General features: G+C 41.3%; 1 protein-coding gene across 2 annotated transcripts in view; it reads left to right on the forward strand.

Moving 5' to 3' along the window:
* Window positions 1-22,686, forward strand: part of LOC132575862 (latent-transforming growth factor beta-binding protein 1-like) — a 368,464-nt gene that overhangs the window by 68,887 nt on the left and 276,891 nt on the right. For both annotated transcript variants that reach the window (XM_060244552.1, XM_060244558.1), the window contains exons 4-5: window positions 8,905-9,007; window positions 19,336-19,407. In XM_060244552.1, the coding sequence (XP_060100535.1) occupies window positions 8,905-9,007; window positions 19,336-19,407 (175 nt within the window). The remainder of the gene's footprint in view (window positions 1-8,904; window positions 9,008-19,335; window positions 19,408-22,686) is intronic.

A 22,686-nucleotide genomic window follows, 5' to 3' on the forward strand; every position in this document is an offset into this window, starting at 1 on the left:
CTTTATTGTTTACTTTCCTACTGCCCTTGCTTTCACTGCTAGTTGTTTTGTTTTTGCTGCAATTAATTAATTAAACGGCTTTTGTCAGTTTCTTGTTGGTATTTATTTATTATTTATTACACTAGATTATATCCTACCCATTCTACAAAGACTCAATTTGATAATGATAATCTTCTGCTACTCAGTTTTTTTCATTCTGTTGTTATATAGAGATAATTTCATATGATAGTGATTTTCACTGTTGGAAAATGCAGAGTGCAGTATATAAAGACATTGAGTCAATATAACTAGCTCTCAGGTGTTTAGCAAAAGTCAGTATAGTACACAAAAGTGCTTCAAAGTGTAAGTGAAAGCCATTGCTCATATGTTTTACATTTTTGTTTTACTGAGGACTGTACTGAATTTTCATGAGATTTAGTTTTGGAATGAAAGATGTAGGGGGAGGAGCATGGTGGTCTTAGAAAAGAATGTACTTGACTGCAAAATCAACTGTTCCCATTATGGTAAAGAGCTTGCCAAGAGATTGAAGGAATTACGATGAGGATCGCCTCTTGTCACTTGCTGACATGTTCTGGGGTGCCCCTGTTTACATATTTCCTGAAAAATTGCCCAGAGAAATGAATTGTTTTGTAGAAAGCAGGATCTCCATTTCAGCTTAACCATAGTTTAATATAATTGGCACACAGTGCTCTTTCCAAAGCAAGAGATCTACAATGGCCCCATCTTCTCCACTGGGCTTTCCTATGTATACACATAGAAGGTCTGCTATTGCAATGCTAGGCTAGTTAGACCGCTCAACCTGGACTTCAGTAATTGGATGGAGCTGTGTTAGTACAGGAAGATTTCCCTGTGTGGTAGGAAGTCAGGAAAACACATCCTGGGATACAGCAAGCAAACAGAAGAGCAGGCTCCAGAAAGCATGTCTGGATTTGAGGGAACCCCTTAATCAGCATCTTTCCCCAAACCCTCCACAGCATAGTGTGACTGATATTCAAGGAGACCACTCAGAGGAGGTAGAGCAACAGCAATGGTGATTGTGACTGCCTCTTCTCTGCTTTTACGTGTCTTGTCCATATTTCCCTGACTTGTTGTCTGTGTGTCTGAGGGGAACTATGTTTCATAAGAGGCTACAACACTATTCCCAGGCACAAGGATTCTGATGACAACCTCTGCAGTGAAGTCAAGTCTGTAGAGGTAACTCTGATCCAAGCTATTATTAACTGTTCTAGGTGCTGTGTCCAATGCAAGAAGGGGAACAAAGCATTATGGGGGATTTAACAGTGGATACCAGCAAGGAGAGTATGGAAACTGTAAGGGGTATGAGGTCAGATTGTAGCATGTAGGGTTCAAATTTAGGTTAGGCTGGACCAGGGCTACTATTATCACTGCAGGGTAGTAGGGGTGGCTCCAGTTGAGGTAGGCCTAGAGTCAGCAGTTGGCCAACTGGCAGTGTGTGGGTCCCATAGGTGCCTAGCATGGCTGACTTTGACATCAGCCCTGCCGATACATTCTTAGAATGTATCATTTGTAGCTAGTTATTATTGTAATGAATTGCTTGTAGTAGAATGCCACTATTTAGCTAATTCATATGTAGAGGAACCAATGGCACTCACTATGGGTTGGACTACAGTCTGTTTTCAGTTTGTAGATGATACCTTTATTATTTGGAGCCATAGTGAGGTAGAATTGATGGAGTTTTTAGACCACCTCCACAATATCCACCTGAACATGCAATTTGCCATGGAAAAAGAAATTGAGAGTAAACTCCCATTTCTAGATATTATGGTCATACGCAAAGCTAACCTTCAACTAGGTCACAAGGTCTACAGAAAACCAACTCACACAGATCACTATTTACACAAAAACTCCAGTCACCACCCTTGACAAAAAAGAGACATAATTAAAACAGTAGACCATGCAAGACAGATATGAGAACCACATTTTCTCATTGATGAACTAAATCATCTAAACCACACACTTCAAGCAAATGGCTACTCTGAGAATGAAATCAGAAGAGCAATTAAACCAAGGATTAAACAAACAACTGAAGAAAAACAGTCCCCCACAAAAAAAGGTGTTTTTATCATATATCAAAGGAATAACTGATCAGATGGGAAAACTTATGAAGAAACATAACCTACAAACAGTGTTCAGACCCACCAGAAAAATACATCAGATGCTACAATCAACAAAAGACAGAAGAGACCCCCTCACTTCTGCAGGAGTATACCGCATACCCTGCAGTTGTGGACAAGTTTACCTTGGGACCACACAACGTTGCATTCGGAATAAAAGAACATGAAAGACACTGCAGACTTGGCCAACTTGAAAAATCAGCAGTGGCTGAACATAGCCTAACTCAAACAGGACACAGTATCTTATTCCAAGACACTGTAATGCTGAACAACACATCCAATTACCATGTTAGATTACACAGAGAAGCCATTGAAATCCATAAACATAAACACAATTTTAACAGGAAGGAAGTAAGTTTAAAAATGAATAGGGCATGCTTCTAGTTCTGAAAAACACAAAATGCCATACAACAGCACTACAGATAAAATTAGAATTTCTATAGCCAATCTATGTAGAAAAGAACCCCCTCAGGTAAGCTCCTCCGTTGGCATGTCACAGCTCAGGAAGTTCCCACAAGATAATGACTCAGCCCTTCCTCACCTGCCTGAGTAGATATAAATTACCTGCCTACCAATTTCTTCTCAATTTGACCCAGAGAGAACTCTAGTTTTCTGGGTTACACCTCTGAGGATGCCAGCCACAGCTTCTGGTGAAACATCAGCTCTCACAATGCCAAGACCATGGCCACACAGCCCGGAAAATCTACAACAACCAATGGACTCTGGCTGTGAAAGGCTTTGACAACATACTCCATTGACTGCCTCTTCTGTTTTGCTCTGCCATGACAGTTTTGCTCATCTGAGCAAAGATGTCTGAAGGGGCCACCCTGCAAATGGGTAAGATCAAAAGCTGTCTGTACACATGCTTTCTCCATTGTGGCTCTACTTTGAAGAAAGGCCTGCTTGAGGAGTTCAGGAAGAACCCAACATTTATGTCATTCTGCAAACCATGTAGAACAGAATTGTTCAGGAGGCATTTCCATAATGTGAATAAGGCTAGTGTATGCTAGAATGGAGAGTGCTTTTATAAAGAGTGCAACACTGTGGTCTATTCCACTGTCCTTTTCCTGTTCTTACTGCACTGTTTTCTACTTTTGTGATTGCATTCTTGTAGTGTTTATGTCTGATACCTTTTTATGTGTCTGTTGTTTCTAATGTGTGTGATTCTAGTCTTGTTGGTAGTATTTATTGGATGTTTCCTGCTGTTTTGTTGCATTGTCTTAATACTGTGTCACCTGCCTTGAGTTTCAGATAGAAATGCAAGCTATAAATGAAGTAAAGAAATAAAACTATTAGCTGCAGATTATCCATTGTATATATGTAAAGTGCTGTCAAGGTGGAGCCAGTTTATGGTGACTTCATAGGGTTTTCAGGACAAGTGATTAAGCAGAAGTGGTTTGCCATTGCCTTCTTATGCTTAACTTCTGAGATTGGACAAGATTGGGCTATACTATACCACTCCATGTCGCAGACTATCCATTACAGTTATTAAATATAGATGGTATAATCCAGTTGTATGTGCAAGTTGGGATAAGTATGGAAATACCTAAGAAATCTATACTGTAGCATAGTCAGTGGTGATGATTTTGGTCAATATATTCAGTGTTCCATCAAAGAAAGAGAGGATCCAACTATCAACGTGTTTAGGGGATAAATCATCTGCCCATTTGCAGACAGATTTTAGACATTTTCTATGGCAAAGAAAGAGTATGTATAGTGGTCTGCATTGTAATTTGCCAAATTCTTTTAAAAAAAATTCTCAAAGTAATATCAGATGTTTCATACTTTTAAGATTTTAGTTTATGGAGTACTTTTCCTTAAGATTAGTCAGAAATATAAAGTAAAATAGTTATAGTTTCCTGGAATTCCTGGAAGCTCAAGGCTTGGCTGCAAGCGATCTTAAGCAAACATTGTCAAAAATGTGCATGAATACATTTACAGGAATTCATGCTCCATCTGCAGTGATACTTTGCAGTGTCAATGCTGTGCAATATCTAAGGTTGCCAACAGAATGGATAAACATGTCCTGTCCCTTTTAGAGGCAGGTTTAAGTATGGAAATGGGCTGTTGAAGCTTTTCATGTCATGAAGGTATATAAAGTGCCATTAGGTTTCTATTAAAGTGGCAGAATGTCCCCCCCGCCCCCCAGGAACCTGTAGCAATATCAGAGGATTAAATGTGTATCAGATAGCAAAAGCATCAAATGCTGTTTTAATTACTTGATAAAATAAAATGGCATGAATGTTGCTTGTCTAAGAAGAATGTTCAATGAAAGCCAAAGCAAATGCTGCAAAAGTTCTTTTAGAAAGTCTGGAAGTACTTAAGAATTTTTCTCTTCTTCATCTGAGCCTGTCTGTTTATGTGACTTTGTTATATGGGGTGATATTCTTCAACAGAACAAACTCATTCTGTGAACTAAGGAAGTATTTTTAATGACAATATACACAGCATTTAATATGTTGAATTTTAGCCACCACTCTTGTTGCCCAGTCACTGAGTTTGCTGAGATTCTTTTGGAACTCTTCACAGTCTGCTTGGTTATTATCATTCTAAATAATTTGGTGTATCTGTAAAATGACTTTATCCGCTTTTGAGTATGAGTAAATTGAATGGCATCAATCCCAGTACATTTTCTTGGGAGACTCTCTGTTTACTTCCATTGTGAAAACTGTTTATTTTACCTTTGATTTCTTATATGTTAACCGTTTACAATCTTTACAGAAACATTTGTAGTCTTTTAGACAATGACTGCTAAGTTTCATACAGAGCTACGCTGGTGACAGATTTTCTTCTGTCATGAAATGGAAGACTGTCTCAGAGCTTCTGGGGTAGTCTTCTGTTCCTGGATGAGGGAGATGGGCTAGGCATCTGTGACGGACTCAGGCAAGTTAGCCTGGAAGCTGGGGAAACAGCCTTGTAACAATTGGCTGGACTGCAGCTATGGTAACAGAAACGTAGTGAATTGAGAGACGCTTGGAGGGAAGTAAAACACCTGAGAGTGGAGCTTTAGGACTGGGACAGTCTGGGAACTGTGGAGATCAGTTTGAGAACAGTCAGAGATCTGAAGCTGATCAGTTGTGAAAACAACTGGAAAAGGAACTGAGACAGCCTGTGGGCTGAATTCCTTGGGAAACAGAACAGTTTCTGTCTGTAAGAGAGTTATTGGGCAGAAGGGGACAAAACCAGGCACCTTCTGTGAGGAGAACTTATCTGAGGAGATCTGTCAGCACATCAGGGCAGTCTCTTGGTCTAAATAAGAACACTCTAACACACAAATACTGGGTCTGGATTCTTGTGGCTTGGAAGGATTCCCAAGAGTCAGACAAGGAATCTAGCTGGGTGGGACACACAGGATTGAGGGGCTGGTTAGATCACTCAAAAAGTATGAATCCTGAATGCTAGTGTGTACGTCTGTAAGGGAATATTGAACTGACACAAGTCAGGAATCCTCTATGTGAATGGAAAAGAGTGTGGACTTTTATTATTTTTATGATTTATGAAGTTCAACCTTAGACCATCAACTCTGCAAAGTGTTCCTAGTGTCCAGTAGGCACTGCCTGCCTGTTCAAGGTGTTTATTTATCTTCTGCCAGTTTAAAATTATATTAGTATCCCAGTCTGACAAACCTCTAGTGTTTAATGACTGATTATTTTGCCAACCATCTGCCTGCCAATTGATTTGTTTTTAATACAACTAATTAATATTATTTTATCCCTCTTCCTTACCTTTTGTAAACTGATAAATATTCTTTTGTGGTTTTGAACCTTAAAACATCTGGTGCATAGTCTTCATATATTTCTGACAGGATTTCTGTGAATGTGCCTGAGGGAAGGTGACTGGGGAAAAAATCTTAGTGGTCACCCTTCCAAGCTGACCCTGACTGGTTCCTCAAAGCCTCTCTGTAGCCATTAGGCTTCAGCAAATATTCCAAAATGGTGACCTTCAGTGGTGGACCCAGGACTAAAGATTTAGTTGGAACTCCCCATCATGAAAAAAAAAATATCTGTGAACAGTTTTGAAATTTCAGGGAGTTTTATGGCATCATCTGGGGATGATGGAAATATTCAGAACTGTTTTTTTTTACCCTTCTGTCAGTTCTGTCTTGTGATTTCTGACTTGTGTAAACCAGTAGCAATAAGTTGTGATTAGAGATTAAATTATTTATCATTGGGTTTTGAATTTAAATAAACATAGTATGTTAATAGCCACAAATCTAACTATGAATGCTAACAAAGAATCAGCAAGTATCGAAGCAATACTTCGCTGCATTGCCTGGTTCTTGAAAATAGGTCATCGGGAGAGTCTGATCTTTGTGATATAAAACTTGTGGCTAGTACGCTTCAGTTTCTTGGTGAAAAACTAAAGTACAAATATTCTTGAATGCTTAATTTGTGGTTGTGAATTCAACATTGAATTTAGATATATAAGGTCTGTCTTTGGTTTACTTGTAAAGTATGCAGAGAGAGGGAAAGGTGTGTCCATCTTTGCAAATCCAGCAACAGAGCGATGCATAAAGCATAAACATTGCAGTGAGTTAAGTAACTAGAACCATTTTAATGTTCAGCATTACATTTACAGCAATATAGGGACTAACAGGCATGAAATAGCGCTATATGTTCCTTGTAAGAACAGTGGAGGATGTTCTTACTGTTCTTTTCAACAAAAAGTTTGTGAAATTACACCAAAGGTGCAAAATCCTTTGGAAACATTTTGCCTAATTTTATCTTCACATATTTATTTGTTGGTCTTCCAAATGCTGTGTGAAAGAAAATAACCAAATGCTAATATTCAGCATATGGTAACTATGGAAAAGGTGCGTAGTGCAGTTGATCATCCTGCCAGGAGATAAGGAGATGGGTTCCCTTTGGACTGTTTAATGAAGTGTTACATGTGTGAAGGTGTGGTGGTGGGGAGCCGGCGCTTTCCTGAGTTACTTAATGCTGTTTGCAATTCTTCATTTCACTTTTGACAAGGCCCTGTAAGGGGAAGCTCTGAACTAGTAACATATCAATAAAGCTTCACCTATACCTTCATAGCCAAGGTCTATCTGAGGGTTACTTGGCAAAGCCTCACAGTTTCTCCTGAAGCCAGGAAACTTTATAACTTGTTCTTCTGTTATGGAGCAGTCCTGGTGTTCTCTCTTTTGTAAGCAGGCCAATTTGTTGTCATTTATAAATTTGTATATGTAAGAGGCAAACATTTTCTTACGGATCTGCCACAAGTCTGCCTTCCTTACTTTAGGGATTCAACCGATTGCTGTATCTCTCAGCTGCTTTACGTTCTGTTGGGGCGGTGCTTGGATGCAAGTGCACATAATTCGTTAGGTTTTTAAGCATTGTAGATGGCACACCAAAAGCAAATCTAGGCTAAATTCCAGCCATAGTAGCAAGTGTGTATGACTCCCTTATATTCTAGAACTCTGAATAGGCCACCGCAAGCTATCAAGTTATGAGAACCAGATTTCATATAGTCTTGGTATGTTAATTGAGAGAACAGAGGTTGGTTTTAAGCAGATAATAAAGTTGGCACACATTTATGTCAGTTTTTTTCAGTCTGGACTAAAATTTTATTATGCCTCCGTTAACCAAACTGCTGTCTTTTGATGTGGCACAGATAAAACATCAAGCTAAAACTAACAAATGGTGACTTTGGTGCATCTACTTTACCACATGTACATAAGCTTCCCAATCCCCAGATCCCAGCGGGAGATCCCCTGGTTTTACAGGCTTCCCCCTGCCCCCAGCCAGCTGGCTGGTGGGGGGAAGCCCCACCCCCACAGTCACCATGTATCTCTAGAGCTCCGGCAGGTTTAGAAACCTGCAAACACATCCGTTTTTAAAATATGTGCATTTAAAGTTGAGCAGGAAACAGGAAGTGCTTCATGGGGAAGGGTCAGCAGCACTTTTGTCAGAGCACAGACCCTCTGTCTGTTTTGCTTTCGTTTTCAGAGCAAGTAAAGTTGTGGAGGAACCAGACCCAGTAAGTGTGTATGTGTGAGAGAGGGAGGGAGGGGGCAGGGGATTCCCCGGTTTGGAGGACCTCCCCTCACTTTAGAAAGCGGCGGGGGGAGGGAAATGTCTACTGGGCACTCTATGAGCTCCCAAAGAAGGTGCCTCTATCCTTCTTTATTTCTAATGGAGGGAAGGCATTGAAAAGGTGTGCACTCCCTTTCAATGTGATGGCCAGAACTCCCTTTGGAGTTCAATTGTACTTGTTCCAACCTTGCTCATGACTCCACCCCCAATGTCTCCTGGCCCCACCCCCAAAGTCCCCAGATATTTCTTGACTTAGACTTGGCAACCCTACATGTACATAGCACTTTAACTCCCATTTAGTTCTGTTTTCAGATCACATGAATCAGGCTGCATTGGTCTGAATAAGGGCCCCTTTTTATATTGCTACAGTTGTGCAGAAGCTGTTTTTCTGTGACACTGTCTCATTCTGCTTTGCTAATGTTTGAAAGTTAGCCATTGAAGAAGGGATCTTAAACTGCTGTGATAACCCAAGAACAATGCAATTCCAGGCAGAGTCTCTCACTCTACTAAGCCCATTGACTTTACTGTACATAAGAGGTATATCGACTTAAGACTGAACTGATGTGACTTTAAAACTAGCCCAAAGAAAGCATTTTGCTTATTGTGTAGTCAGTGGCTTATCTGCTTAGCTCTGGGATTATAATATATCATAGTGATATTAATACAACAGCGTTCTAGAAATAGTTTGTCTTTTAACAACCCTAATCCAAGATTTTTCAACTTCACTTTTCTAGTGCGGCAAAGCACTTCCCGGTCTTTCAAAACAAGAAGATTGCTGTGGCACTGTAGGTACTTCCTGGGGTTTTCATAAATGCCAAAAATGTCCAAAGAAACCAGGTAAATATCTTTTTTCAGATTTTCTTTCCATCCCACCATTTTTGCTCTTACCATATTTGCTTGAGAGGAAGATGACCTTAATTTAAGAAGGCCCTGTTTAAAATTATACAGGCAAAAAATGTTTGTTGGATGTTACTTCACCTTGTATATGAATATAAAACAACCCCCTCTTTTTCTGGGAGAAAGCATACCAGTGAAAAAATCTAGTCTTACATTTGAGCAAATATTGTATATGTAGATCCTGCAGTCATCACAGCCTGAGTTAGATCCCAGCGGAAGCTGGTTTAGGTAGCTGGCTCCAGGTTGACTCAGCCTTCCATCCTTCCAAGGTGGTCAAATGAGTGCCCAGCTTGCTGGGGGGAAAATGTAGATGACTGGGGAAAGCAATGGCAAACCACCCCGTAAAAAGTCTGCCGTGAAAACGTTGTGAAAGCAATGTCACCCCAGAGTCAGAAACGACTGGTGCTTGCACAGGGGACTACCTTTACCTTTTTAGATTCAGGTGGGCAGCTGTGTTGGTCTGAATCAATGGAACAAAGTTAGCATTCAGAGTACCGTATATACTCGAGTATAAGTCGACCCGAATATAAGCCGAGGCTTCTAATTTTACCCCCAAAATCTGGGAAAACTTATTGACTCGAGTATAAGCCGAGGGTGGGAAACGCAGCAGTTACTATTCCTGTGGCAGGTAAGGCCACAATGCTGCTTGCAATGAAAGATGAGGAGAATGGTGGTGCAGAACACAAATCAACAATACCAAGGCAGAAGTCATTTCTGGTCAGACTGAAAACACCAGTCCCAGCACGACCCCTCCCCCTTCACTGAGGAGAGCAGGGGGCGGCGGCTGCTGATGCTCCTCCTGCGGCCGCTCCACAACCACTCCGTTCATCCATCCATCCCACACTCTCTTTCTTCGCCTCGCAGATGGAGCAGCTCTTGCCACCTCCCCAATTTGCCCTTCTCTCTGGCTAATTCCGCTGTTGTGCAGCGCTTCCTTGACGGTCTGTCTCTCCGGGCTTCACAGCCTCAGAGGATGCCGACAGAAGGTTATTATTAGCACGGCGTTAAAAGGGAGTGATCAGCCAAAGGTTGCCAAATGAGGGAGACGACAGGGAGAGTTGAACTCCAGCTTTAGCTGTCCTTGGAATTCCGGGGATGCGGGCGGAATAGTGACTCGAGTATAAGCCGAGGAGGGGTTTTTTCTGCCCAAAATTTGGGCAGAAAAACTAGGCTTATACTCGAGTATATAGGGTAACTTCCCACAATTAGGAAGGATACTTTTATGCATATATCTCCTATTTTGACAGATTTATTGCTTCACTGGTTTCCCTTAATTAAATCCAAACAACCGTTGACCCTCTAAACTTAGCTGTTTTGTCTCCACATAGCATGCAATATGATGAAGATATTTTAATATAATTTGCTGTTCAGCCACTGTCTATATGTTTGAATGGTTATCTTCAATTGCTGTGTATCTGAGGAAGTGTGCATGTACACAAAAGGTTAAAGGTGCCACCGGATTCTAACTTTGTTCTACTGTATATGCAGTATTTTTAAAGAATGTGCTACAAGTATATGAATATCCTTTTCTGGAAAGAACATAAGAGGATGAATAAAGTTTTGTATTTTAAAGTTTTCTCTATTCCATGCTGCTATCATTTTCCAGGAAGGCAATTTGTTTTTTGGGAACAATAGCAGCAGAACCAGTACCTAGTCAAATTTTAGTGCAATGTTCATGTATATGGAAGTAGGTTCCATGAGAACTTTTTGCCTCTTGTATTTGGCATGATCTGTAGTGCATTTGTCAACTTTTAAAAACAAACAAACACATGCTTACTAATTTCCTATAAAGCTAAGCAAATGTGCTCATCCCATAGATTCCCAATAAGCATGGAGAGGAAACTGAGCAAGCTGTTAACACTTTTGACGTTTCACTGGTATCCGTGCCTGGTGATTGACTCATTCACAGGATACTGATTCAGGGTCACTTTGTTCCCATGACATTTTGACGTTTTCCTTACTAAGGGGGTATTACTCACCAGACAATAATCACCTTGGATGAAAGTCAGCTTGCTTTGGCATCTTCTAGAACATAAGAGAAGCCATGTTAGATCAGGCCAATGGCCCATCCAGTCCAACACTCTGTGTCACACAGTGGCAAAAAAAAAAAAAAAAATTATACACACACACACACACACTGTGGCTAATAGCCACTGATGGACCTGCTCCATATTTTTATCTAAGCCCCTCTTGAAGGTGGCTATGCTTGTGGCCGCCACTACCTCCTGTGGCAGTGAATTCCACATGTTAATCACCCTTTGGGTGAAGAAGTACTTCCTTTTATCCATTTTAACCTGTCTGCTCAGCAATTTCATCAAATGCCCACGAGTTCTTGTATTGTGAGAAAGGGAGAAAAGTACTTCTTTCTCTACCTTCTCCATCCCATGCATTATCTTGTAAACCTCTATCATGTCACCCCGCAGTCGACGTTTCTCTAAGCTAAAGAACCCCAAGCGTTTCAACCTTTCTTCATAGGGAAAGTGTTCCAGCCCTTTAATAATTCTAGTTACCCTTTTCTGGACTTTCTCCAATGCTATAATATCCTTTTTGAGGTGCAGCGACCAGAACTGCACACAGTACTCCAAATGAGACCGCACCATCGATTTATACAGGGGCATTATGATACTGGCTGATTTGTTTTCAATTCCCTTCCTAATAATTCCCAGCATGGCATTGGCTTTTTTTATTGCAATCGCACACTGTCTTGACATTTTCAGTGAGTTACCTACCACGACCTCAAGATCTCTCTCTTGGTCAGTCTCTGCTAGTTCACACCCCATCAACTTGTATTTGTAGCTGGGATTCTTGGCCCCAATGTGCATTAATTTGCACTTGGCCACATTGAACCGCATCTGCCACGTTGACGCCCACTCACCAAGCCTCAACAGATCCCTTTGGAGTTCCTCACAATCCTCTCTGGTTCTCACCACCCTGAACAATTTAGTGTCATCTGCAAACTTGGCTACTTCACTGCTCACTCTCAACTCTAAATCATTTATGAACAAATTAAAGAGCATGGGACCCAGTACCGAGCCCTGCGGCACTCCACTGCTTACCGTCCTCCACTGTGAAGACTGCCCATTTATACTCACTCTCTGCTTCCTATTACTCAGCCAGTTTTTGATCCACAAGAGGACCTGTCCTTTTACTCCATGATTCTTAAGCTTTCTAAGGAGTCTTTGATGAGGAACTTTATCAAAAGCTTTCTGGAAGTCAAGGTAAACAACATCTATTGCGTCTCCTTTGTCCACATGTTTGTTCACCCCCTCAAAAAAATGTAACAGGTTAGTGAGGCAAGATCTTCCCTTACAGAACCCATGCTGAGTCTTCCTCAATAACCCGTGTTCATCAATGTGCCTACTCATTCTGTCCTTGATAATGCTTTCTACCAACTTTCCCGGTATTGAAGTCAGACTGACTGGCCTGTAATTTCCTGGATCTCCTCTGGAACCCTTTTTAAAGATGGGGGTGACATTTGCTACCTTCCAGTCCTCAGGAACGCAGGCAGATTTTAATGAAAGATTACAGATTTTTGTTAGAAGATCCACAAGTTCAACGTTGAGTTCTTTCAGAACTCTTGGATGTATGCCATCCATACCCGGTGACTTATTAGTTTTTAATTTGTCTATCAGTTGTAGGACCTCCTCTTTTGTCACCTCAATCTGACTCAGGTCTTTCAACACCCCTTCCAAAATTAGTGCTTCTGGGGCAGGCAAAAAGTTCTCATCTTCCACAGTGAAGACGGAGGCAAATAATATATTCAGCTTCTCAGCCATTTCCCTATCCTCCTTCAGTAATCCTTTTACCCCATGGTCATCCAAGGGCCCCACTGTCTCCCTGGCTGGTTTCCTACTTCTAATATATTTGGAGTAAGTTTTATTGTTGGTCTTTATGTTTTTTGCAATATGCTCCTCATAGTCCCTTTTTGCCTGCCTGATCACAGTCTTGCATTTGATTTGCCACAGCCTGTGTTCCCTTTTACTAATCTCACTTAGACTGGTTTTCCACCGCTTAAAGGAGTCCTTCTTACCTTTTACAGCTTCCATTACTGTTTGTTAACCATGCAGGCCTTTTCTTATACCTGTTTGTGCCTTTCCTAACTTGTGGTATGTATTTTATCTGAGCTTCTAGGATTATAGTTTTAAATAGTCTCCAAGCTTCCCCAAGGGTTTTGACCGTATTTACCTTTCCTTTCAGTTTCCTCCTCACTTGCCTCCTCATCTTAGAGAATTTACCCCTTTTAAAGTTAAACGTGGTTGTGGCGGTCTTTTTGGGCAACTCCCTATTTATACAAACGGTGAAATCAATAACATTATGGTCACTGCTCCCAAGTGGCACAATCACTTTTACATCTCTCACCAAGTCTTGGGCATTACTTAGGACCAAATCCAGGATCGCTCCACCCCTGATAGGTTCTGAGACCATCTGCTCCATAGCAGTCATTGAGAGCATCAAGAAACTCAATCTCTTTCTCTTGACCAGAACTCATATTGACCCAATCAATCTGCAGGTAGTTAAAATCGCCTATTACGACACAGTTTTTATGTTTAGCCGCTATCTTTAAGCCTTCCATCATATTATAATCGTTCTCTCCCTTTTGATTTGGTGGGCGATAACAAACTCCCATAGTTAAATTGCCTTTTGGGCCCTCTATTTCAACCCAAAGCATTTCTAAAAGAGAATCTAATTCTCTGACCTCAGTCTTACTGGACCATATATCCTCTCCGACATACAGAGCCACCCCACCTCCAACCCTTCCCTCCTTATCCTTCTGATATAACTTATATCCAGGAATCACCGTGGCCCACTGATTCTCCTCATTCCACCAAGTTTCTGAAATTCCCACAATGTCTATGTTTTCTCCCAACACTAAACATTCCAATTCACCAATTTTACTTCGAACACTTCTAGCATTTGCATACAAACATCTATAATTTCCCAGGCAAGCTAGGCCTGCCACCTTCCTTGAGACTCTGGCAGACAGTCCATACTGTTTGTCACCATCACAGTGGACATCTCTGATCCATTACCCGGTAGAAAAATAGCAGCTAACCCTTCATCTCTTTGAGACGAGTCCTCCCGAACCAGAGACATTTCATCTCCTGTCGGTTTTCCCCCAAGATTTAGTTTAAAAACTGCTCTGCCACCTTTTTGATTTTAAGCACCAGCAGCCTGGTTCCATCCAGGGACAAGTGGAGACCGTCTCTTTTGTACAGCTCCCGCTTGTTCCAGAAAGCATCCCAGAGCCTAACAAACTTAAACCCTTCCTCCTTACACCATCGTCTCATCCACACATTGAGACTTCTGATTTGTGCCTGTCTCTCCTGCCCTACATGTGGAACAGGTAGCACTTCTGAGAAGGCTACCTTGGAGGTCCTAGCCTTAAGTCTCCCGCCTAGCAGCCTAAATTTTTCCTCCAGGACCTCACGACTGCATTTCCCCACATCGTTGGTGCCAACATGAACCACGACCACAGGCTCCTCCCCAGCACTGTCTATCAGCCTATCTCTCTCGGCTTGGCTTCGCGAACGAAGATTTAAGAAGGGTGCAATAGTCCACGTTTGCTGCAGGCTCGCTGGTGGCTGACAAGACCAATGCGGGACAGGCAGGTCCGGCCACAGCGGCTGCAGGGAAAAGTCTGATTTAGGGTTGGCCCTGTAGCAGTGCGATTCTTCCTCAATCTCCTTTTGTCCTCAAGACCAGCTATGCGTGCGTTCTCAAAGGAAGAGACAGCCTGGTGGATGGTGTGCCTCCATGCTTTGCGATCTGAGGCTAGGTCAGACCACTGGTGATGGTTGATGTGACAGGTGCTAAGGGATTTCTTCAAGGAGTCCTTGTACCTCTTCTTTGGTGCCCCTCTATTTCGATGGCCGGTGGAGAGTTCGCCATACAGGGCAATCTTGGGAAGGCGGTGGTTTTCCATCCTAGAAATATGCCCTGCCCAGCGCAGCTGCGTCTTCAACAGCAGTGCCTCGATGCTGGTAACCTCTGCCCGCTTGAGGACTTCAGTGTTGGTCACAAAGTCACTCCAGTGGATGTTGAGGATGGTGCGAAGGCAGCGCTGATGAAAGCGCTCAAGGAGTCGCAGGTGATGACGGTATAAAACCCACGATTCGGAGCCATAGATGAGGGTTGTCATCACAACCGCTTTGTAAACATTGATCTTTGTGCCTTTTTTCAGATGCTTGTTGCTCCACACTCTTTTGTGCAGTCGGCCAAATGCACGGTTTGCCTTTGCCAGCCTGTTGTCAATCTCCTTGTCGATCTTGGCATCTGAGGAGATGATGCACCCCAGGTAGCTGAACTGCTGGACTGTCTTCAGAACTGATTCACCCACAGTGATGCAGGGAGGGTGATAATCTTCCTGGGGTGCAGGCTGGTGGAGAACTTCTGTCTTCTTCAGACTAACTTCTAGGCCGAATAGCTTGGCAGCCTCTGCAAAGCAGGACGTCATATGCTGCAGAGCTGATACCGAGTGGGAGACGAGTGCAGCATCATCAGCAAACAGTAGCTCTCGGATGAGTTTTTCCATTGTCTTGGAGTGTGCCTTTAGTCGCCTCAGGTTGAACAGGCTGCCATCGGTGCGATAGCGGATGTAGACACCATCGTCATCATCTAGATCTACTGCGGCTCTTTGAAGCATCATGCTAAAGAAGATCGTAAAGAGAGTTGGCGCGAGAACGCAGCCTTGCTTTACACCTGTGCCTATTGGGAAGGGCTCCGAGAGGTCGTTGCAGTGTCTGACTTGGCCTCGCTGGTCTTCGTGTAGCTGGATGATGTAGTAGCCTATCTACTACACGTGTAATGTCCGCTACCTTCGCACCAGGCAGGCAAGTCACCATACGGTCAGTACGTGGTTTTGCCACCCAGCTGTCTACTTGCCTAAGGATCGAATCACCAACTACCAAAACCCCCCCTCTCCCCCTGCCCAGGGATGGTTCCTTGGCGCGAAAGGATTCCCTCTCACCAACCGAAGAAGAGGTCCCTTCTGAGGCTGCATTCCCCTTATCCTCAGCCCAGTGCCCTGTTCCCTCTCGACCCTCACGCTCTCTGGCAGCAACGTGGCTGCTACGTTCAGAGTGGGGCTCATCTAATACGCCCCCGAGAGTCTTCCCCAAGTGCCTAACGACCGTCTCTGCTTCTCCAGGGCAGTCACCTCAACCTCAAGGGTACGAACTCGTTCCTTGAGGACCAGGAGCTCCTTGCATCAAGCACACACCCAAGACTTCTGTCCTTTGGGCAGATAGTCATACATGTGACACTCAGTGCAAAACACTGGAAAGCCCCCACCCCTCTGCTGGCATTCTATCTTCATTATATATATATATATATATATATATATATATATATATATATACATATACACACACACACATATATATACATATATATACATATAAAAATATATATACAGTCCTCTTTAAATGCTGTTTGTTTAAGTGGCTCCCCTTCTGGAGGGTCAACTTACCTTATTGGGAGAACAAGGAAATTAGGGATCTGGGTTCCTGGTCCTTAGAGAGCCCCTAGGCGAAGAGCCCTTTAGCTCTCGCCCTTCGGCTTGCGCCTTTCGTAAGGCACAGCTTAAAATGCAAAGCGGGTGGAGCAGAGCCACTCCAAAGCAATCAGCAGCAATCACTCTCAATCACTTTTACCTTTAGGCCACTCAACCAACCAAACAGCAGTTCCCCAGCTATCACAACTCAGAATTTTAAGCAGTCCCACAAACCTCAGAATGAAGTCTTTCAAAACTCAGAAATTTTAATTCTTCACAGGGTTAATTCTTCACAGAAACAGAGTCTTGAGTGACAGACTGCTCCTAGTAATCTGATTGGTCAGTATAAGCTGAACAGAGAAAAACTTATGAACTGCATGGTGAGGAGACAGTCAGTCAGATTTCTTCCTTGAATGAGTTGAATGATTTCAGCCTTAGTTGAGAATAATGCTACCAGGTCCTCTTCACTCCCGGATGTGGGGTGCTGTCGGGGAGCATGGGGAGGCAACGTTGCCATGCATGATGTCACCCATGTGATGACATCATGAGGAAATGACATCATCACACCAGGGATGCCATGCAGCAACACTTTGGTATTTTGAGCAAAACTGTATGGTTACCATAGAGTTTTGCCTAAAACACTAAAGCATCCTCACATGGCATCCCCAGCATGATTATGTCACTTCCAAGTGGTGGGTGTTGGGGGCGGGGATTCTTTCACCAGCCAGCTGTCTAGTGGTTGATTGGAACCCACCGAATTGGGGGATCCTTTCTCCCTCTTGGGAGTTGGTAACCCTATTTGTAAGCAGTTTTACACAGACAGAGTACTGGGGGAAAGTTGGCAAGAAAGTTTGGGAAGTCGGGTGAAGACGCCCATTCAGGTTAAGGAAAGGGGATAGATCTTCTACAGAGAGAAGGGATTTCCCTCAAGACTGGTGTTTCAGGAGAAAAGGTTTGTGTACTGGAAAGAGTGTATCACCCTTCTGGAAACCAATAGAGTTAAAAAGGTAAAAAGGCACCAGGTCATTACTGACCCATGGGGTGACGTCACATCAGGACGTTTTCTTGGCAGACTTTTTACGGAGTGGTTTGCCATTGCCTTCCCCAGTCATCTACACTTTTCCCCCAGTAATCTGGGTACTCATTTTACTGACCTTGGAAGGATGGAAGGCTGAGTCAACCTTGAGCCGGCTATCTGAACCCAGCTTCTACCAGGATCAAACTAAGGTACGAGCAGAGCTTGGACTGCTGTACTGCAGCTTACCACTCTGCACCATGGGGCTCTTGCAATTGAGTTAGAGAATACTAAAAAAAAATAAAATACTGAAGTTTTTGGGGAAAACACTGGAACAAAAGCCTCTCAACATAAAGATTTAAGTCACTGTGAAAAGCTTAAGAAATTCTCCTTAGCCTGAAACTTAAGAACTAAAGCCTGCACATGTACCGTATTTGTTTTCTCAGAAATTTCAGCCCCTGATTTTTCCTGACCTTTACACTCTATGTTGAATAAAATATATTGTTAATTTGGAATCTAAAAATGTCTTGCGTGCCATTTAAAGTTAATGAGGGGTCGGAAGAACTCTCCTGGCCCCTCAGCACACAGAAACAAAGGCACATGATGATGTACCGTGTGACGTCATCATGCTTCACACATGCATAATAAGTATTGGGGTGGTTGGATGTGTGTCGGGGTTCTGCCTTGGCAGAACCCCGCACACCGACCCTGGATGTAGCATAGAGGGGTGCAGCAAGAAGGAATAAGCAGAAATTCTGACCCCATTCATGTGTTGTCTCCTGACATTCAGGAGGTGCTTTTGGGTGACACAGCCAGGTGCAAGGAAAAGGAGGAAGATCAATGCCATGAACTCATTCTCAGTCCCTCCTATTACCATCAGCATTGTGATGATAATACTGTGTCTACCTTGCAGGATTATAAAGATTATTGAGATAGTGTATGTGAAGTGCTTTGAACTCTCTGGAGCACTAGTTTACATTTAAGAGAGCCAGTTTGGTGTAGTGGTTAAGTGGGCAGACTCTTATCTGGAAGAACTGGGTTTGATTCTCCACTCCTCCACTTGCAGTTGCTGAAATGGCATTGGGTCAGCCATAGCTCTCAGAGGAGTTGTCCTTAAAAGGGCAGCTTCTGGGAGAGCTCTCTCAGCCCCACCCACCTCACAGGGTGTCTGTTGTGGGGGAAGGATAATTGAAAGGAGATTGTAAGCCGCTCTGTGGTCTTCTTCTTCTTCTCTAGTGTTGCATTCTTTGACAAAGATTGATCTTTATTATTAAGAACTTTACTAATAAATATAACTAATTCATAATGTTAAATTATCCCATATAAATTGATTTTTATCTTTTTTTTAAAGATGTAAAACTATAAAGTGATTTATGTGGAGAGTTGGCTCAGTTTGAATATTTCTACAGACCAATGATCAAGATTGTGCTGTGGCTCTCCTGCTTCTCCTGCCTTCTGCTGTATCAGTGCCCTCATTTGTTACTGTAACCATAACTTGTCATAATATCCAAATCAGCAAATTGTTTGAAGCTGGATTGCAATGATGTGGAAATTAGCATTAACCATAGATGCCTGCCTGAATTATTGCAGTAACTAATTATCACAGTTAGAGCAGCCTAAAAATGGAGGAGGGAATAAGTGTGTGAGGGCAGAGAAAGGAGGTGAAGAAAAGGAACATGCAAGCCCACAATATTTTCCTGATAGTTTGAATTAAGATATTGTGTTATTTTTGTCATTAATATTTTTTTCTTTCAATATTAGTTTACTCTGGATATAGCCCAGTGGTGGACTGTCCACAAGGTTACAAAAGAATTAATGCTACTTTTTGCCAAGGTAAGATATTTGGGTCATTAGCATTTATTTTGAGTATTTCTCTGAGGTAAAATATATATTGTGCATTTCTCCATTTACTTATATGAGACAAATAAGTGGTTTTATTAACAAAACAAGAGATGTGAGTTGTAATTGACTGCAAGACAAAAAACCCTTGATGAAATAAAATGAAATTATCACACATTTTACAAGGAGGCCAAAACTACATGTGAATTAAAACTGCTGGTTTTCCTTATATTAGGAAACCAGAATGACAAGTTGTAAAAGAAAGCACATTCTAGAAATAGATAGGTGATTTTAACTTCACTTGTGAATCACTCTATAGAAATCAAACCTTTTCAGGCTTTCTACTTTTCAGGCAGTTTCTTTGGCCAATGTGCCCTAAGCAGCTAGGTTTCCCACTTGTCTACAGAACTTCTGGTTCCCCAGATTCTCTAAACATTTGATTGCTGTAATGTTTCTGCAATCCTCAGTTTACAAACCATTTGTGGTAGCAACAGTTACCTCCTGATTATTTCCTTTCATATGAGTGAACTAATGTAATGAAACAACTATGCTTATGATGTGTATATGAATAACAAAGTAAAATCTATTTGTAGATAAATGGTTTAATGGTTTTAGATGTATTTAAATGGTTTATGAATATGTGTGTTTGATGTGTTGGTATGTTTGTGGATGAGCACCTCATTTCGTTGCTTTCTTTTTGTTGAGAACAATGACAATAAATTCATCTATCTATCTATCTATCTATCTATCTATCTATCTATCTATCTATCTATCTATCTATCTATCTATCTATCTATCTATCTATCTATCATCTATCTATCTATCATCTATCTATCTATCTATCTATCTATCTATCTATCTATCTATCTATCTATCTATCTATAAACTGGAACAGTTTAGTACTAAGACTTTCAAATCAAGTTTTGTGGTCGTGTAAGTTACCTTTCTCCTGTTGCTTATACATAATTAGCCCTTATTTTTGTGTGTATTCACAACATATTATATATTAGGGGTGGCCAATGGTAGCTGTCCAGATGTTTTTTGCCTACAACTCCCATCAGCCCCAGCCAGCATGGCCAATGGCTAGGGCTGATGGGAGTTGTAGGCAAAAACATCTGGAGAGCTACCGTTGGCAACCCCTGTTATATATCATACAGATATAATGTTGAATATATTGGCTAGGTTTTTAATTTAATATATTTGCTTGGAAAAGAGAAGCTGAATAAAAAGAACAGCTGTTGAAAGACATTACTTTTCATTTTAGGTGATAAATACTTTGCCAACAGAACACTTTGCTAAAATAAAATGTACACTTAAGAATATGCAAGGTATCTTATTTTCTTTCTTCTTTTTTAATTGCCAGGCCAGGTATTTACCAGGTTTGTTTGCACTTTCAAACGATTTCTGTTTCAAATTTTTTAAATTCCATTCTAGTTCTTTATTCAGCAAATGTTTAACTTGGGATTGTAATATCGTAATTTCTTTTATTAATTTTTTCTTCCCTGGTCTTTTTTTTAAGTCCTTTTCTTTTTTATTTATTTCATTTTGCAGTGCTGACAGCCTTTCTTCTCTTGCTCTTTTGTCTTTATTATTCAATGTAATTAATATACCCCTCATTACTGCTTTATAAGTGTCCCATACTGTTTGATACTCCATATCATCCGTTTCATTTATTTGGAAGAATGCTGCAGTCTCCTTTTCTAAGAATGACACAGTGTCTTTATTTTGTAGTAAATCCTCATTAATTCTCCATCTTCTTGATTTTCTTTGCAATTTTGTGGACCAGCATATTGGATTATGGTCCGCCCAAACCTTTGGAAGAATCTCAATTTTTTTTGTTATGAGGCCCAAGCCTTGGGAACCCCACAGCATGTCAATTCTGGAAAAAGAATTATGCCTTGCTGAGAAAAATGTATAGTCTCTTACCTCAGGGTTGAACTTTCTCCAAATGTCTTCTAGATTTTCCTGTTTAATCAACTCAAAGAAAGAATTGGGCAGCTTCCCTTCTTTATCATTCTTCTTTGGACTTGATCTGTCAAGGTTATTTTGTATTGTCCCATTAAAATCGCCCATCATCAATACCTGGTCATAGGTCTCTTCGTCCATTTGTCGATTTATGTCTTTAAAGAATTTGTCTTTCGCTCCATTGGGTGCATAAAGTCCTAATAGTAACGTTTTTTTCGCCTCTATCGTCACCTCAACAGCAATATATCTTCCTTCTTTATCTTTAAAGATTAATTTTGGGTCAAGTTGTTCTTTAATGTAAAAAACCACCCCTCTTTTCTTTTGCTCTGCTAGTGAAAAAAATTCCAACCCCAAATTTCTATTCCACAAAAATTTACTGTCCTTGCGTTGTATATGAACTTCCTGTAAACAAATTATATTACATTTTTGCTTTTTAATCCAATGAAATGTTCTCCTTCTTTTCTGTGGTGAATTTAGTCCATTTATATTCCAAGATAGTAATTTGTACTCCATTATGATGTTGGTTCTTTATTTTCTTCAAAAAAGCTATGCATCTCTTGTTCGCTTCTTATTGTAATCCTTTCGCCATTTTGTTCAAATCCAAGACCCTCTGGTATTATCCATCTATATCTTGTGCCCTCTGCACGTAACTGATCGGTTAGCTTCTTGTACTTTTTCCTATCGCTGATCACTTCTCTTGGTAGCTCTTTCATTATTTTAACTCTGCTCCCTTCTATTGCCCAGGCTTTTTGGTACCCTTTTCTCACGATTTTCTCTGCCACCTCTTTTGATCTTAATCTTATGACGATGTCTCTTGGCAGGCCTTTATTCTTCGCATAAACTGAGTTGACTCTATAGGCACCCTCCAACATACTCTTAAATCTGTCAGGGTCTTCTTCTATGTACTCAGTGATGATATCCACCATATAGCCTTTTAAATCTGTCTCTTCTTTTTCAGGTACCCCTCTTAGACGCACTTGTGACTCCAGCAACTTACAGTCGTGTATTATGACCTTTTCTTGAATTTTTAGCAAGGCAGAGGCCTGTGTATCCACTTTCATCTCTACCTCTTTCACTTTATTTTGAGTCTCTTCCTTAAAACTCTCTATCTCCTTCCTAAGGTCTCCAACTTCTTTTTTAATATCTTTTTTTATTGCCAAATGCAATTTGTCCATAGCTTTTAACATTTTTGCCTCCAGAGCGTCAAATTGAGACTGCATCTTGTCAAATGATTGGGCTCTTGCACGTGTTATTCTTTCTACTGACATATAAAAAATCACCAAACCTTAAAAAAATCCCCACATAAAG

This window comes from Heteronotia binoei, chromosome 1, assembly GCF_032191835.1.
Source record: "Heteronotia binoei isolate CCM8104 ecotype False Entrance Well chromosome 1, APGP_CSIRO_Hbin_v1, whole genome shotgun sequence".
Lineage (NCBI taxonomy): Eukaryota > Metazoa > Chordata > Lepidosauria > Squamata > Gekkonidae > Heteronotia > Heteronotia binoei.